This window comes from Suricata suricatta, chromosome 4, assembly GCF_006229205.1.
Source record: "Suricata suricatta isolate VVHF042 chromosome 4, meerkat_22Aug2017_6uvM2_HiC, whole genome shotgun sequence".
NCBI classification, from domain to species: Eukaryota; Metazoa; Chordata; class Mammalia; order Carnivora; family Herpestidae; genus Suricata; species Suricata suricatta.
This window is the reverse complement of record NC_043703.1, coordinates 130,830,969-130,848,969: the sequence shown is the minus strand read 5'-3', so window position 1 is coordinate 130,848,969 and position 18,001 is coordinate 130,830,969. Positions and strand designations below refer to the sequence as shown.

The 18,001-nt window shown below is 43.6% G+C and overlaps 1 protein-coding gene and 1 long non-coding RNA gene across 2 annotated transcripts in view; one reads left to right on the top strand and one right to left on the bottom strand.

Moving 5' to 3' along the window:
* Positions 1-12: 12 nt before the first annotated feature.
* LOC115290105 lies at positions 13-1,827 on the top strand. The gene is made up of 2 exons (XR_003907965.1): positions 13-341; positions 758-1,827. It is a non-coding gene; the product is annotated as an uncharacterized LOC115290105 (long non-coding RNA).
* A 2,471-nt stretch (positions 1,828-4,298) lies between these two features.
* LOC115290713 overlaps positions 4,299-18,001 on the bottom strand; it is a 30,686-nt gene continuing 16,983 nt past the window's right edge. The window contains exons 8-12 of the mRNA XM_029938540.1: positions 15,037-15,381; positions 10,340-10,424; positions 9,433-9,559; positions 7,225-7,338; positions 4,299-5,734 (exon numbers count right to left, since the gene is read on the bottom strand). Coding sequence (XP_029794400.1) covers positions 4,677-5,734; positions 7,225-7,338; positions 9,433-9,559; positions 10,340-10,424; positions 15,037-15,381 — 1,729 coding nt within the window. The 3' untranslated portion in view covers positions 4,299-4,676. The remainder of the gene's footprint in view (positions 5,735-7,224; positions 7,339-9,432; positions 9,560-10,339; positions 10,425-15,036; positions 15,382-18,001) is intronic.

Genomic DNA, 18,001 nt, shown 5'->3' with positions numbered 1-18,001 from the left:
CGCTGTTTCCCAGAGGACTCTGCAGGACGCTGGCCAGGAGGTCCTCCCGACTTCAGGCTGGCCCTCCTCCGAAGTTGAGCAGTTATTGGGTTTCCAAGAGAGTTAGGCCCTTCAGAAACCCTTCAAAGAGTGTACCTTCTTGGATGCGGACTCAGGGCCCCGGCTCCGGAAGATGTATTCGGCCGCACTAACCGCCGCCTCGCGGAGGACGTTCGCTGCCCCGCAACTGCGACCAGCCAAGGGCGCTCCCCAGCCCTGCGATCTACCCTGGATTCCCTCGTTACCGGTGGTGCTCCCTTAGGGGGGAGGCTTCCGCATCGCTTCCTTTCTGCGCCTTCATGGTATTATTAATTCGCCCATAGTGGCGGGGACAGAGATGATATAAGTAACCCGGGGTGTGTATTCTAGGCTGCATCTCAGAATAAGGAAAAGTGGAATCTCAGTGCTGGAAATCACTTCAACCCTAGAAGCTATTAGTTAATAACTGGCACCATTGACCTCAGGGTGACTGGAACATGAAAGTCTCAAGACCAGAGAAGTTCCAGGAGCTGCCAGCTGGGATTGCGTGTATCTTCCCACAACAGAGTAGCCAATTTTCTTTCTAGTTCGAATTCTTAAGAAAGAAAATCCAGTAAGCCCAACTGTGGCTGATTAGCTCAAAATGTCCATTTGGCCTTTCTCTAAAGCCCCCCACTTTTAGGTAGGCCTAAAGCTTCCAAGAGTAAAGATTACATTTATCATCCCTACCTCTTGCCAGGGAAATGAGAGCAAAGTGATTCTTAAAGGGAAGAGGAAAGCGCCTCCATGCTGGCTGGAACTCTAGTCATCATGGACCATGTGAACAAGGTTAACACTCTAGAAATGGCAAACTAACAGGATAGAAGGAACTGAGCCCCTGGCAATTTGGTGGCACAGAGCTTGGGCTTTAATGTGAGAGATAAACTTTAATCTGTATAAACCACTATTACACAGAGTTTCTGTTTTAGAGATAGCTACACTTCTCTTGTAACAAGTTGGCTGCTTTTGGTCCAGTGCGTGAGGGCTGAGAGGAGAGAGGGCATGTGATAGAGAACACAGCCCTACCAGCTCAAATAACAGCTGGAAGGAGCCCTCCGCCACCCCCACCCCTCCATCCCTGTCCCCTCCATCAGCAAGAAATATAGAGTGAGCAGTTTATTTCAAAACTGTTGTGTATGCAAGGCACCACTAGTTGACTCATCTGGAGCCCTTGGGAATACTTCCCCTCCTTTTGTTAACCAGCCATATCACAGAAATCCCCCTTCTTTTGTTACCCAGTCAATGGTCAATTCTCAGTTTTCCTCTCCCTTTACCCACACAGCACTTGATAAAACTCACCACACCCTCTTCCTGGAAAAACTCTCTGGTTTTCCTCTTTGGCAGGTCATTTCTTTCTCAGTCTCTAAGTAGACACTCTTCCCCAGCCTCTAAACCAGTGGTTCTCAAACTGTACCATGATCAGAGTCACCTGGAAGGCTTGTTAAAAACAGTGCTGACCTCAACGCTTATTCAGGATTCTGGAGTGGGACCTGAGACTCTGCATTCCTCACAAGTTCCCAAGGGATGCTGAAGCTGCTCATTTGGAAACCCAACTGAATGTTGGACTGTCCCAGGGCTCAGTCCTTGGGCTGCTCTTCTTTTTCTGTGAACACTTCTTAGTAATCTTGTTCAGTCTAGATGTTCAAAATACCATCCAAATGTGATTGACTCCCAATTGAGATCTCTAGCATGGGTTTCTCCTCTGACCTTGAGCTGTCTCCTTAACTCCTTACTTGTTTAATAAATATCTCCAATATAGGAACTTCAAAACTGAACTTTTGATATCCTTCCTCCCCAGTGCCATAACTCCACTCCTGCAGTTTTCCTACTTCACTAAACGGCAATTCGTCCTTCTGGTTGCTCAAACACCTTGGAGTCATCATTCTTCTCTGTATTGTACAACCCACATCCAGTTCCTCTGCAAATCCTGTTGGCTGTACTCTCCAAATACATACAGAATCTGACCACTTCTCACCACCTCCAGTGCTACCACCCTGGTCTAAGCACCCATCACCTGTTGTCTGGATCACTACAAATGCCTGCTAACTGGTCTCACTTCTACTCTTGCCCTGTTTATCCTGTTCTCACCACGCTTGCTCTCCTATCTCAAACGAAGCCGAAGTCCTTACAATGGCCCGCAGAGCCCTTCAAACTCACTAACTCTCCACCCTTCTCCCCTTATTTGTTCTGCTACAGCCATACTGGCCTGTCACTCTTCAGTTGAGTGAAGCATGCTTCCAGGAGGGAGCTTTTGCGCTTGTACCTCTGCCTGGATGGACACCCTGGGTAGATACAGGTATCCACCAAAGCTTGTCTCTCACCTCCAGGCCTTTGTTCACCTTCTTGGTGAAGCCTTCTCTGACCACTTCTTTATTTTTGTCCATAGCACTTATCTATCTCTAACACATAATTAGTTTCGTTTGTTGGGGGTCTTCCAACACCACAGATTAAACTCCATGGGAGGAGTATCCCAGAGTTTTTACTGCTACTTGGATAAGAAATAACTGAGTACATTCTCTATACTTGTAGAGAAGGTACAAATGCCTGAAACTAATACTGTCTTCATTGCTTTTATTGGCTTTCATTTGGGTGCTTTTGGAAAACTTGGACTTCCTTTGTAACTCCCCTTTTATTTACAGAGGCCATACTTTAATGATTGGGTTTTGTTGTTGTTGTTGTTTTTAGAATTGGGAAGGGGCAGAGAGGACAGGGAAGAGAGAGAGAATCCCAAGCAGGCTCCCTGCTGTCAGCATGGTGCTGGAAATGTAAAGGCAGGATTTGAGTGGCAAACGGAAGGAGGTTTCAGGGACATGTGACTCAACAGAAGAGAGCTGTGCTAAAAAGGTCTCCAGTACTGAGAGAGGAAGGCAGATGTGAGACAGGCAATCAAACTTGGGAGTGAAATAGCAAAGGCAATAAATCAGGCCTGAGTCATGTACCTAGTAATGTGACATGTCATCTTTGGGCACATACCCAATATGGGACAAGAAATTAAAATAAGCCTGGCTGGCTTAGTTGGTGTGACTCTTAGAGCATGTGACTCTTCTACTTTTTTAAAGTTTATTTATTTATTTTGAGAGAAAGAGAGTGTGCAATCAGGAGAAGGACAGAGAGGGGAAGAGAAAGGAATCCCAAGCAGGCTCTGCACTGTCAGCACGGAGCCTGATTCAGGGCTCAAACTCACTAACGGGAGATCATGACCTGAGCCAAAACCAAGAGTCAGACGCTTAACTGTCTGAGCCATTGAGCCATGCCCCAAGTGTGGAACTCTTGATCTTGGGGTTGTGAGTTGGAGCCCAACAGTGGGTGTGGAGCCTACTTAGAAAAAAAGAAATTAAAATAAACTTGCTTTAAAAAACAAACACCTAAACTTGCTTTAAAAAACAAACACCCTCCTCATCTTGGGGCTCATGTTCTCTCAGCTGCTTTATGGAATTACTGCTTTATTACAAAGCAGGAATTCTCAAGATGTAGGTGCGAGGAAGCCTATCTATGTCAACACTGTGGAGGTGTGGATAGGACAGTCTACATTTTGAGGGCAAAATACTGATGTTGAGGGCAAGAAGGACATCATGTCTAATAGGACATGGTGGCCCAGCTCTCAGTTGCATCCTCATGTCTGCTGCTTTCGTACTAAAGGAGACTACTCACGGATGAGCTATGCCTGGAGTTAGCTTTGCTTTGTGATATTCTTTGAGATTAGACATAGCCCCATCTCCTGCTTCACTGTGGCAGACTTCTTCAGCCTGGAACCCCACCCAGCTTCATGGCTATAGCTGGCTTGCGACCGGACTGAGAAATAAATTTTGGCATCAATATTTTTCCCTTTGGCATTTATACAAGAATACATTATGAGATAGGGAAGGTATTATGTCCAGAGTATGGATGAAATGGCAGAGCTACACTAAGGGATTTTAGTTATCAATGAGACTAAATACATATAACACAAAAACGCAACCACTGACCTAGAAACAAGGGTGATCGGTTAGTCTACCAGAGACCAAAGGTCAGGTTAGAGAGCGGAGGAGCCAAAGTTTGGGGAAACTAAGGGTCCCAAGTGAAGAACAAGGGCATACCCAAACCAGGGCTCCAGGAACCTCAAAGAAGAGTACATTAAGAGCTAATAGCACAATTATCATGAAGGTATTTACAGTCCTACATATGTATTAGCTTCATGTTAATTTTCTAGTTCTGGAAAGTGCTTTTGGTTGAGGACTCAAGTTCTCATGACTAGACAGGTATTCATTCATTGAGAAAATATGTAATAAGTGGCAGGCATCACACTGGAGACACGGCAGCACAAAGATATGAAATAGCTCCTGTTCTTATGGGGTGGTCTAGAATTTTTTAAAAATTATAAATAAATAAATAAATACAAATACATAATGCTTATCTTTGGGTCCCCTTCAAACACTTACAAAACATATTGACAGGAGAACTTCTGACCAATTTGGGGATCCTCGGAGTGTTATATAGAGTATGAGGCACCCCAGTGGCAGTCTATGGCATGGTCCATTAAGACTATTTATTGAGCCTCTAGTGCCAAATGGAGACATGAGAATAAGCAGTAGTTAGAAGGTACTCAAACACAAATCTTCATGATCTTGAATACAAGCATCTTAAGTCTCTGTGGGGGTCCCCTGCCGGGCTGGAGCACCTCTATGATATTCTGAGGCCTGCCTGGCATAACGTCGCTGATGCTGGATGATAGATGACTTGCAGCTGAACACCTTCCCACACACGCTGCACTCGTAGGGCTTCTCTCCAGTGTGCACTCTCTGGTGCTGAGTGAGTCGTCTTTTCTGGAGGAAGGCTTTCCCACATTCAGTGCATTTATAGGGCTTGTCTCCACTATGAATTTTCTGATGCTGGTTAAGGGATGAGCGGTCAAAGAAAACTTTCCCACACTCATTACATTCAAAAGGAGTCTCTCCAGTGTGTGCCCTCCGGTGGCGAATGAGGGAGGAGCGGTCGAACAGGGCTTTGCCACAGCCCTTGCATTCGTAAGGCCGCTCTCCAGTGTGAGTGAGCCAGTGGCGAGCGAGGATGCTTTTCTGGCTGAAGGATTTCCCGCATTCTGTACACTCATACGGACTTTCTCCAGTATGAATTCTCTGATGGCGAGTGAAAGAGGAGCGGACAAAGAAGGCCTTGCCACATTCCTTACATTTAAAGGGCTTCTCTCCGGTATGAGTTCGCTGGTGTTCAGTAAGGGTTAATCGGTCATAGAAAGTTTTTCCACATTCGTTGCATTCAAAGGGGCTCTTCCCAGTGTGAGACATCAGATGTTTCTTAAGACTACTTCTATAGCTGAAGGCTTTCCCACATTCTTTACAGTTATAGGGCTTCTCTCCAGTGTGAGTCCTTTGATGGCGAGTGAGGGATAAGTGGTTATATAAGGTCTTCCCACATATGCTGCATTCAAAGTTTCTCCCCTTACTGTCGGTTTTCTTGGCAGGAGTAGAGTTTTGCCTGGAGTCCTTCTTGCAGGAGGATTCCTTCAAAGTCTCCCCTGATAAATGTTCTTTCTTTGTGCCCCTGAGGTTTTCTGAGCTAAGTACAGGACCCAGAGGACCATCTTTTCTGAGTTTTTTCATTAATGTCTTTTGCAACTTTCCTTTTTTAGAAATATGCTGGCTTTGAGTTGAGTCCCAGCTCTCAAATTGAGCATTCTTGTCTAAAACAAACAGAAAATATAGGTATAACTGGGTGCTAGTGAGAAAGAGTACATTATCATTGTTAAGAAAAGAATGAATACAAAATACTTCTTGGTTTATTGGTAACTCCTCAAAAGAAGAAAAGCATCACAGAAATGTTGAAAAATGGCAGAGGAAAACAGAGGAAGAGAAAGGAGAAGTGGAAGGTGAGCATTTAGCCCACCAAACAAGTTTCAGTTATTCATTCATTGGATATTTTCCAGGTGTCCACAAAATGCTAGGCACAGAAGTCACTGGGATTCTAATGAACAAGACAGACATGGTCCCTGCCCTCATGATGCTTATAATCTACATGACAGAAGTCTATATATATATATATATATAACAGATGGTGGTAAGTCCAGCAAAGAAAATAATGAATAGAAGTTGGAGTGGGGTCTTCTTTAGAGGGAAAACTTAAGAATGGTCATCTAGGGGTGCCTGGGTGGCTCAGTCGGTTAAGTGGCCAACTTCGGCTCAGGTCATGATCTCATGGTTAGTAGGTTCGAGCCCCATGTCGGGCTCTGTGCTGACAGCTAGCTCAGAGCCTGGAGCTGCTTCGGATTCTGTGTCTCCCTCTCTCTTTGCTCTCTCCCCTGCTCGTGCTGTCTTTCTGTCTCTCAAAAATAAAATTTTTTAAAACCATAAAAAAAAGAATGGTCATCTAGAAATGACAGTTAAGCTGAGCTCTGAAAGATACATTAAAGAAGAGCATTTCAGGGAGAGATACATGCAGAAAAACAGGCAATATACAAAGTAGCATAGAAATGACCGGGCAGTTTATTACATGTTAATGAGTTCAAATGGTAGAGAATAAGTGGAAAGACCAGCTAGGACCTGAGAAAGTGAGCTGTCAATGGCTACTGAATGGGTTTTTAAAGGAAGAGGAAGGAGATATGATAAAGGCTAAATAGGAAAGATAAAAAAAAGTGTTATCAGAGTTCAATATAAATAGATCTCAACCGCCTCCCCAAAAACCCAACAGGTAGGACCTTGCCACCTGTTCATTCATCTGATAAATACCTGAGTGTGTGCTCTGTACCAGGTACTGTTCTAAACATTGGGGATACAGTAGTGAAAAACATAAAACCTCTGATAGCGTTTCCATTTTAATCAGAGGGTAGGTATGGTCAGATACTAAACAAAATAAAGAAGTAAAAATATAGTAATGTTAGGAAGACAGAGCTGAGAGGAGAGCGAGGTAGTACAGGGTTGGGGAGGAGGAAAGTGATAGATTTCAATTAAAGATAGGGTCATCAGGGCAGGCCTCACTGAGAAGGCAGCACATTTGAGCAAAAACTTGAAAAAAGTGACAAGAAAGTCACACCCATGGCTATCTGGGGGATGAGTGTTCCAGACAAAGGCCCAGTACAGCAGTGGATGTCTCCACAGGCCTAAGAGATCCCAAGGAGTAGTCTCTGCAAGTGAACGGTCTTTCAAAATCCTATCCACCGAGTTCACACACACCTACCTAAAAAAGTACTCCCTGGGACTTCTCTTTCTTCATCTTCCTGAAAATCAAGTTTCCATGGCTCTTCACCTCTCTTCAACTGGAAAACCACATCAGGTTTAGGAACCAGAAGTCCTGCTCACAAAGGACAAAATAAGAAATGGCTGTTTGGGATGGAAATTCACAACCATCCCAGGGTTTAATAAAAATCCCCTTATTATCTAGAGAGGAAAATGGCAGTATCCAAAAATCATAAGCCAATTTCTAAAATAAGATGCTAATTTTTCTTCTCTGAAGGGTAGTCAGTACTGACTTTCTAGAAAATCTGAATTAGATCTATTGAAGTAGTTCACTAATTTTTCACGGATGTAGGCGTCTCCCGAAGATGGAACTAGTTTTCTTAAGCGTTGATGGAAAATTCTTAGCTTAAAGAAGTGGAATATGGAGAAGGTTCTGTACCTTAAGGAAGTAAGGTGAAGAAGCTACCCCATCTGTTTTTGTAGTTTTTAAAGTAATTGATTTGCATTCATTAATTATACTTCTGTGCAATTATACTGAATTTGATGCAACTATAAATCAAACGAATAGTTTTATATATTTATATATAAATTTATAAATATAATTTTATATGACATACATAAATTTTCTATGTTTATGTTTTAAAATGTATTACTAAATGTTTAAGACATTCAAAAAGCATAAAGACTAAAACAAAAAGCTATGAACCTACCATCTCACTTAACATTAACACTAAAATTAAAGCCCCTCCCTCATCCCTCTCTCTTCTCCTATTGAGGTACCCACCATACTAATAGGATGTTAATCACCCTATGCATTTAAAAACGTTTCCTCATCTTTGTAGTTTTAACAATGTGTTATGTTTGGGGTGCCTAGATGACTCAGTTGGTTAAGTGTCTGACTCTTGATTTCGGCTCAGGTCACGATTTCGTGGTTCGTGGGATCGAGCCCCATGATGGGCTGTGTGCTGAGAGCACAAAGCCTGCTTGGGATTCTCTCTCTCCCTCTTTCTCTGCCCCTCCCCTACCCATGCTCTCTCTCTCAAAATAAGTAAACATTTAAAAAACTGTAATGTTCATTGTAGACAATTAAGAAATATAAAAAAGAGGGGCATCTGGGTGGCTCAGTCATTTAAGTGTCTGACTTAGGCTCAGGTCATGATCTCATGGTTTGTGGGTTTGAGCCCCATGTTGGGCTCTGTGCTGACAGCTCAGAGCCTGGAGCCTGCTTCAGATTCTGTGTCTCCCTCTCTCTCTACCTCTCCCCTGCTCATGCTCTGTCTGTTTGTCTCTCTCTCTCTGTTAAAAATAAATAAACATTAAAAATTAAAAAAAAATATATATATATAAAAGAGAAAAAGTCACTTGTAAGTCTACTAGTCAAAGACAATTAGTAAAATTTTGGTATAGATTCTTCCAGACTTTTTCTATACATATAGATATATGTTGTAAATGTATTCAGGTTCCAATCATTTTGTATCCTGGTTTTATTATTTAACAATATATCACTATTATCTTTCCACCTCAATAAATATCATTCATGGTCAAGGCCCATACTATACTGTAATCCATTATGGATATACAATGATTCATTTACCTAAATCCCTACTACCAAGTACCTGTGTTGTTTCCATTGTTTCACAATTTTAACCAAAAAAGAGATAAACATTTATCTGATTTTCCCCCCTTAGGTCAATTCCCAGAAAAGGGGGTACCCATTTTCCATTTTATATAACACAATTTTTTGCTTAAAGCTGAGTCTCAGACCAACCTTCACTTATCCTTCAGATTCTATCCTGATCAAGAAGCCCATTGATTGACAGTACTGACAGCCACTAGTAAAATACAGACAACAAAAGGTAAATAAACTCACAAACCGCTCATACCCTTGCTAGGGATCTATCTAAACATGTACAATTCTGCCCCAGCAAGAAAGGAAGGGCTAGGGGCACCTGGGTGGCTCAGTTGGCTAAGCGTCCGACTCTTGATTTTGGTTCAGATCATGATCTCACAGTAGAGAGACTGAGCCCCATGTTGGGCTCCACATTGAGTATGGAGCCTGCTTGGGATTCTCTCTCTCTCCCTTTCTCTCTGCCCCTCCCCTGCTGTACACTCACTCTCTCTCAAAAATAAATAAAAACTTAAAAAAAAAAAGAGGGACCATATTCTTTACACACACACCCAATGGCAGTCAGTGAAGAGTCGAGCTTACCCAAAGAAACAAAACCCTGATAATTCTCCAGCATCACCTCCCTGTAAAGAGCCCTCTGAGTAGGGACCAGCTGCTTCCACTCATCCTTTGAGAACTTCACAGCCACATCCTTAAACTTGAGTGACTTCTGAAAAGACAAACATGTTCTTACTCACCTATGTGCCTTCTTTTATGTATCACTGAGGAAGAGTAAAGACTACTGGAAGACATATGGAATAAAAAAGAAATAGTTTTGATGATGTAAGAGCACTGGACATTTTAAGTAAGAGGTACAGGTCTGTGACCTGAGGCATGAAACTCTTGGTCCTGGCCTCACGTCATCACATCCATGACAGAGCCTCCAAACTTCAGGGACACTGTCACTGGCCTCAATTTTTTAAACTATAAATATAAAGAATTAGATTAGATGATCTTTAAATTCCCTTTCAGCTCTAATACTCATGGATCCAAGAGATCTCTGCTTGAACAACTGGTTCTCAAGTCAAGGGAAGATCTATGATGAATGTACAAATAACAGAGGATACTTTTAAGAACTAAAACTGAAGAAAAAGGATAAAAAGTTACGGTGTCCCTTTGAAGGGAAGACAACATTCCAGACTAGAGGATTCAGAATTTTTATATTCTCATGAAAGCTCTCTAAGCACTCCCTGAGCTCACTGCTAAGGGCAGAGCTGCCTCAATCCTCTGCTCCCCAACCATTATAAAACACATGGCAGGGCTGGTCACCAAGGCTTTATGAAGGGCCATTCAGAAGGAAGATCCCTACAGCTTTGTTGTATGGTGAGAAGGGAGAGAATCGGAAGCCAGAAAGGGTACTAGTCTCCTCTACAGAGCCCCATGTCTACCAACATGGGACCAATCTCCAAGGCTGGCAAGGAAACTCCAGACTGAAGAAAGTCCAACTCACCTGCCATCTGGCTGTTAGGGGCACAGCTGCCATCCTCTCCTCTTCTATGTCCTCTTGGAAAAGTACCAGGCCAGAGTTGGCAGAGCTAGAGAAGGAAACATGAAAAGAGACCACTCCCATATCATAGTTGTCTGACCCAGACTAAAAATCTCTACAAAGCAATTAGGTGTGAGCTGGCCCTTATGCTCACTACTCTACTAAGAGCAAGGCAAGCCTAGAAGTAAATTCACCTTTTCCCAGAAGACGGAAATTAGGGATTTTGCCACAACTGTGTTCCTGAGCTAGCAGCTTCCTGGGAACAGAGTTCTGTTCCCATATCAGAAAACTATTAAAAATCAGATAGTTTACAATGTAGTTGATTTTTACTCCATTTTATAAATCCACAATAAGCATTGTGCTCTGTAGTATTTTGACATGAATAAGTAACTTAATAACTCAATTTGACTTTTAAATTCAAGATGACCAGGAGGATGCTTATACTAGCAGTTTTTGAAAGCTAATCTGAAGCCTATATGGCCAAGAATAAAAAAGTAAAAGCACATTCGTGTATTAGTGTATTAGTCAAGTTTTGTTTAGTTCTAAGGACCAGAAATATGCTCAAGCAAACTAAGGTACTATTTTTAGGATACAATGGGCATTATAATGGGCTGTAATTAAACAGCATCTAGGCCTCATGGCATTTATGGCTTCTACTGGGATGAATAGCATTGAACTCCTGTCCTAATTCCTTCCTGATTGTTAAAGGTCCCAGGTACAAGTTCAAGAAGTGACTGGGTCCCATCCAATCAAGAAACCGAGTCAGGAGTACCTGGGTGGCTCAGTCAGTTAAGCATCTGACTCTTGATTTCAGCTCAGGTCATGATCTCATGGTTCCTGAGATTGAGCCTTGACTTGGGCTCAGTGCTGACAGTGCAGAGCCTGCTTGGGATTCTCTCTCTCCCGCTCTCTCTTTCTGCCCCTCCCTCATTCACATGCACATGCTTGCGCTCTTTCTCTCTCTCAAAAAGAAACAAACTTTGAAAAAAAAAATGGGGCCAAGCACCAAATGCTAGAAATTCCAGTCAGTTTCTTTAGGGTCATCTTTTTTTTTGTTAGAGTCCTTTTTTTTTTAAAGTTTATTATGATTATTATTTTAGGAATCTCTATACCCAATGTGGGGCTTGAATTCATGATCCCGAGATGAAGAGTCACATGCTCCTCTGACTGAGCCAGCCAGAGGCCCCTGTTAGAGTCATTTTTAAAGTTTCCACAGAACTAGGAGGCTATACACAAAAGGACACCCCGCTATTCAATTCAGTCCAGGACAATATAGTTGCTTCTCCAGCAAGAGAAAAAGGGCAGCAGGACCAACCAGGATGACTGACTACTGCCACTACAGCATTGGCGGGCATCACAGAAGACCATGGGAAATAAAGGATTAGCTAGACACTAGGGTGTCCAGAGTGCAATGGCCACCTGTAGAGACACACAGACCCCACCAGAAGTTTGGTTTCAATATTGAGAATGAGGATGCCACATGCATAAACACAGACCAAGTATATAAAAAGGTTTATTACTTATGTAATTGATGTCTCCAGAGAGAGCAGGGCTGGTCTCTCAAGCACGTCCAAAATAGCTTAAGAGATGGGGCACCTTGGTGGCTCAGTTGGTTAAGGGTCCAACTTTGGCTCGGGTCATGATCTCATGGTTCATGGGTTCAAGCCCCAGGTCAGGTTCTGTGCTGACAGCTCAGAGCGTGCAGCCTGCTTCAAATTCTGTGTCTCCCTCTCTCTCTGTCCCTCCCCTACTCATGCTCTGTTTCTCTGTCTCAATAATAAATAAACATTAAAAAAAAAAAAAGTAGCTTAAGAGACTGAGGAAAGGAGAACAGCCTGGTCCTTATTGTGGTTAGGGGGGAGGGCCAGGGTGAGCGTTCCCACATGCCCACAGGAAGGGGCTTGTGTGATTGGAATCTCCCACCAATGCCCAAGGAGAGAGCATTCAGACTTCCTTATCAGCTTGTCCAGGTATAGGACACTAGGACAAGAAGGAGGGTTGAGTCTTAAAAGCTCAGCAGTCAAATATCAGAAAGTGAAGGCAGATCACACAGAGTAACTCTACATCTGAAACAGGAGGAAGAATCTCCGTCATCTTCTCTCCAGGCCTGCTGATCTTCGGGCCTGATATGGAGACAGTCTGTGACATAACAGTACCTGGAAGACATAAGAGGTAATACTATTCTCAAGAGAAAGATTCATTTATCTAATAGTAGTTTTACTCAGAGAATCTGAAAAATCCTTCCTGGAGTAGAGCCAGGAACAATGATTTCCCTGAACTTGCCCACAGGGAATGCGAGAATAATATTCTCTCGGGGGGTTATTAGAAAGGCTGTTGAAAAATGTAGTCAGTATCCAATAACTTGCAAAAGAGTAGAAAAAGCAAGAGGGTACAGGGACCCAATAGTGCTCATCCGAGGCTGACTCTATTTAATACAAACCAGTAGGATAAGTCACATTTGGCACTGTCTTCTGGATTCCCATTATGATGGTGATCCGCTACCAATCAGATTTTATTTTTTTATTAATAGATTTGTGTACCCTGCTGGATACTAAGGATAGTGATGGTGCTACACATCTTTATCTCTTGTCTTGAGATCAAGATAGAGCAGCATATCTTGATAGAGAACTTGGATACCTTGGGCATTTAGAATGGTCAACAGCAAGGTTATATTTATAATTTCTGTGTATGCAGGCTATCTGACATGTGCCTGGAGGTGACCACAAATGAGAACAGTGCTGGAACAAAGCCATCAAGGGCATGGGTCTTGCACCTCTTCGTCCCCCAAGAGAATGTTCTCAGAGCTCTCAAAGGAATGTTCTCAGAACATTTTCCTCTGTACAACAAGGTTCAGTGAAGTCTTTAACTCCCAGCCCCCCTGAGCTTATTGATTTAATTATTTATTACCCATATTTAACTGGCCATGGTCTCTGTGTCTTCTACTTAGAATTCTCAAGACCCTTTTAGTTATTAGCCATTGAGAGCCTAATGACCTTAGATCATGTTTCCACCTCTTGCCCACTCAGCCATTGCCAAGGAGCGCAACGAAGAGCAGCTCTCAGAGAAATGGACTATGGCCAGGACAGGCCTACTACTCTGTATAATTTTCTTAGTAGTCATATTTCAAGGTGAGTGCCAGGCGACAAGGAGCAGCTACTGTTCTGACTCTGGAGCTCTGCCAACACTTCACATTTTTCAAGGCAGTATCTTTATTCACATCCATACATGAATAAAAACTGACTCTGTTTTCTGGCCAAAGCTGACTGGCATCTGAACCCTGGAATTTTGAAAGTGGGACCAAGAAAAAGAGGTCAGTCTCTTCTTATGAGGCTCCACTTGAGGGCATGAAAACTTGGGAGCCCTTGTCAGTCACATTTTGTCATGCCATCTGAGAATAGAAAAAGCCAGTCAGCAGTGACAGGGAAACATGAAACATAAGTACATACAGAAGTAGAGGCAAGGGGTTAAGAGAGGGTCCTGAATTTGTTTTGTCCCCGTTCCAGTTTATAGCACACCAGTCTTTTCCTTGGGTTCTGTGGCCTAACCAAGTATTCTCAAAGTGAATCCTCCCCATCCTAGTGTGAGCTGGGTTTCTGCCATTTGCAACCCAAAGAGACCTAAAACAGGGAGCAAAACCAAGCTTCTACCTTCTTACCTGAGGTTTCATTGTTCATGTTCTGCTATCAGACCTCCCCACTTAAGAGCTCTTTTGAGGGTATATAGGGGACACAGCAGCCAATGGTTCTGGACACAGAACCAAAAGGTGGCACTAACCTTAAGGTGCCTGCCAGTGGCATTAAAATAGGCTATGGATGTTTCCAACCAAGCCCATAAACTCTTTTCCCATCCATAACCAAATGGACCTACAACACAAACAAAGGCTCAGGGTCATCACCTTCTTTGAAAGCTCCTTTTTCTGATTCAATCACCTGGTATATACTACCTTAGGCTACAGTTACTTGTATCTTCATCTTTCCAAGTAGGTAGTAAATCTTGAGAGTCAAATCTTCCTTTCCTCACACTAAGAAAGCTATTTCCACATACTTAATACCCAAGAAATATTTGCAGACTAACTGAAATACGAAGTTTTGCAAGAGAGTCTAGTTGGTGTTGGAAAAGAGCTCTCAGAAGAGGGAGCGCCATTGGACAGCTCCAAGAAGCCGGGTGGAAGGGTTCGTTGAAACCCCGGCCCTGGTCCAGGGAAGCGAGAGAAATGAGTAACTGAGGTGCTTTCCGGGAAAGATGGACCAGCGGGATTCAGCAGAGTTCGTTCAATCCTGGTGTACTGAGCCCCTAGCACGGGTAAGCAGGGGAAGGACCTCCTCGGGAGGAAATGCGCCATTCTACCCGGCGGATCCGCACTGCGGAGCGCGGCCCAGCGCACCCCAGCGCACGTCACCTCACGCTGCGGGGCCAGGCTACCCACACCTCACTTCACCTCGACCCATGTCATCGCCTGGAGTCGTGCCGGGCCTGCAGCTGACGCCTCCTCCCCTTCCCCGCTGCAGGGGAAGGTCAGCCTGGGAGCAGCGGCCAAGGATAGTTCCAAACACCCTATTTCGGTTCCACCCTCACGTCACCGCGTCTCGCAGCCCAACTCCCTTCCCCGCCCTTTCTTCCACACCTTCCTCTCCCAACACACCCAACCCCCTGGTCCTCACCTTGGGCGCCAACCGGCTCCCGGCGGCCCCACTAGCGGCGGGGACCACAGAGCGCCTGCGCAAAGTGCCCTCGGAAAACTACCACTCCCAGAGGCCTCGGAGATAGTGGAAACCCGGAGGCCCCGCCTCCTGAAGTACCAGCCGGGTAGTTGCGGGCGTCGTTCAAGAGGTGGAAGGCGACGTTTGTAGTAAAAATGAAGGGAAGCCGACGAATGAAGAACAACAGTTGTCTCCTGGTCCTGTTCGCCCGCCACAGGCCGACACCTACCGCGGATGCCTCGGTTTCTTAGGCAGCTTTCCATCCAGTTCTCCAGGATATTTGTAATCTCTACTCTCCTCAGGCACCTGCTACTTCATCTTCTCCCTTTCCGAGTGCAGGTGGAGAGGAGAAAGCGTGAGAGAGAATTCCCATACTTGCCTGTAATCAGATACACAAATTTGCCTTTCTTCACGTTCATTCTACTGCTCTCTCCAATTGGAACAATAAGCAGAGATACATCTGGGCTTTGCAATTATATTAGTTAATAAAGTCCCTTTAGGCTTAAGTTGAGGAAGCATTTTCTGTCGTATCTAAAGACATTCTGATACCTGTTTACATCTCCTACATTTTAAAAGAAGTATTCTTAGTTTCACACCCCCCTCCAGCTACCAATCTTAACCTCTTATCAAAGCTAACCTACTTAGCATTGAGGATACTTGCTATGTTTACCTTCCACACTCCACTCATTCCTTAACCAAATTCATTGCAATATGGCTTTGGCGCCACTGTCCAAGTTATCGACAAATCAAGGGGTGGGGTGGGTAATGCTTTGGTTTTCTTGACCACTTGGCAACTATTCCCTTTCTTCAAAGTCTTTCCTGTGACCCTGCTCTCACCTAGTGTTTCTCTTACCTCCCTAGTCTCTTCTATTCACTCTCCTTTAATGGACTCTTTCTCGTCATGTCCATTAAATCTCAGTGTTCTTCAAGGACCTATCCTAGATCCTTGTCTCTTCCTACACAACACCTTTATGAGCTATTTCCCACCACTCATATGGTTTCAGGTATCACCCACATATCTGAGATCAGTCTTTTCAGCTTCAGTCTGCCTGCGGAACATTGGCACATGTCTGGATATTTCACAAACATCTCAAGCTCAATATATTTAAATGAGCTTACTCTCTACCATTATACCAAACACCTTGGGTGCACTACCTCATATTCTCTTGGCCCGAATTTTACCCCAGCCATGCTGAAGCAACCACATTTGCACAAACATAATCAGACAACCCCTTTCCTCAGTTGTACTCCATACTTTTCACTTTCCTCCCTGGAGTTAGCCTCTGACTCTGCCACAGGAGATGACTACAGCAAGCCTTGATGTTCATGCAGTAACACTTAACCAGTGATGGATAGGAGCCAGTAGATAAATGCTCCCCACTTCAAGGGCAGATAAGTCTGAGGCTCATTTGACATGACTTCCCAAGTCCCAGTGGGACTGAACCTCTGTTGCCCACGGCAGTGACCAACTTGATTACATATGGTTTATTGACTTTTTCTCTTTTTTTAAAATTTTTTAAATGTTTTATTTATTTTTGATACAGAGAGAGACAGAGTGTGAGAGGGGGAGGGGCAGAGGGAGAAGGAGACACAGAACCAGAAGCAGGCTCCAGGCTCTGAGCTAGCTGTCAGCACAGAGCCTGATGTGGAGCCTGAACCCATGAACGTGAGATCTGACCTGAGCTGAAGCCGGAGGCTTAACCGACTGAGCCACCCAGGCGCCCCTTTCTCCTCTTTTTTAACAGATACTGTTATTAGTGTAATGACTAACGTAAGTATTTTAATTATTTAAATCTTGCTCTATCAGATTATGGCATAATGTAGAAAAAAATGAATATCTGAGTAGCAGGACAATAAAAGCAAATTGCTAGGGATTAAGTGAAGTTAAATTTACACTGCTATTAGTGGATCAATTTAATGGGTATAGAAAAGAATGTGTTAGCTAGATCAATGGCTATGTATCAGTCAAGAGGCAACTGACAGCCATCTTCCAATATAGAAACAAGGTGAAGCACAGAACTAGCTAAAGTTGCCTCCAGTTCATTAGCTTTTCTGTAATATCAGATAAGTGTACTTCTAGGATCTAGCTTTTGACCAGACAAATCAAGGAATCAGAAAGGAAACGGTCCCAGGTCCTCCAACTTTATCATCATGCCTGTAATTTTCCTCACTGTTTTATACTGACAGTGGTGAGGGAGCTCCAGTAGTTTCCACTGGGCACATCCATTGCCAGCACCCATTCATGCTTTGCCCATTCTAATAGAATATTCTCCTCTCTCCAGAATAATAATAAATGGATTCTAATATCTGCTCAGGAAGATGTGAAATGATCACATGAAGGATCATTTATCTTTCACACCTGGGAACCTTAGATATTTCCTGTATTCTGATTGGGCTGTTAGAGGTTTATAAGTAGTATCGCTTCCCTACCTGAGATAAAAAAGATCCAACTCAGAAAAAAAAGGAGTCAGGTGCACAAAGATCAAAGCAGCTGTTTTGAGATGTTTAAAAAAAATGTGTCTCATAAAACGATGCTCAACATCACTCATCATCAGGGAAACACAAATCAAAACCACACTGAGATACCACCTCACGCCAGTCAGAGTGGCTAAAATGAACAAATCAAGAGACTATAGATGCTGGCAAGGGTGTGGAGAGATGGGCACCCTCCTACACTGTTGGTAGCAATGTAAACTGGTGCAGCCGCTCTGGAAAACAGTGTGGAGGTTCCTCAAAAAACTATCGATAGAACTCCCTATGACCCAGCAATAGCATTGCTGGGGATTTACCCAAGAGAGACAGAAATGCTGATGCATAGGAGCACATGTACCCCAATGTTCATAGCAGCACTGTCAACAACAGCCAAATCATGGAAAGAGCCTAAATGTCCATCACCTGATGAGTGGATCAAGAAGATGTGGTATGT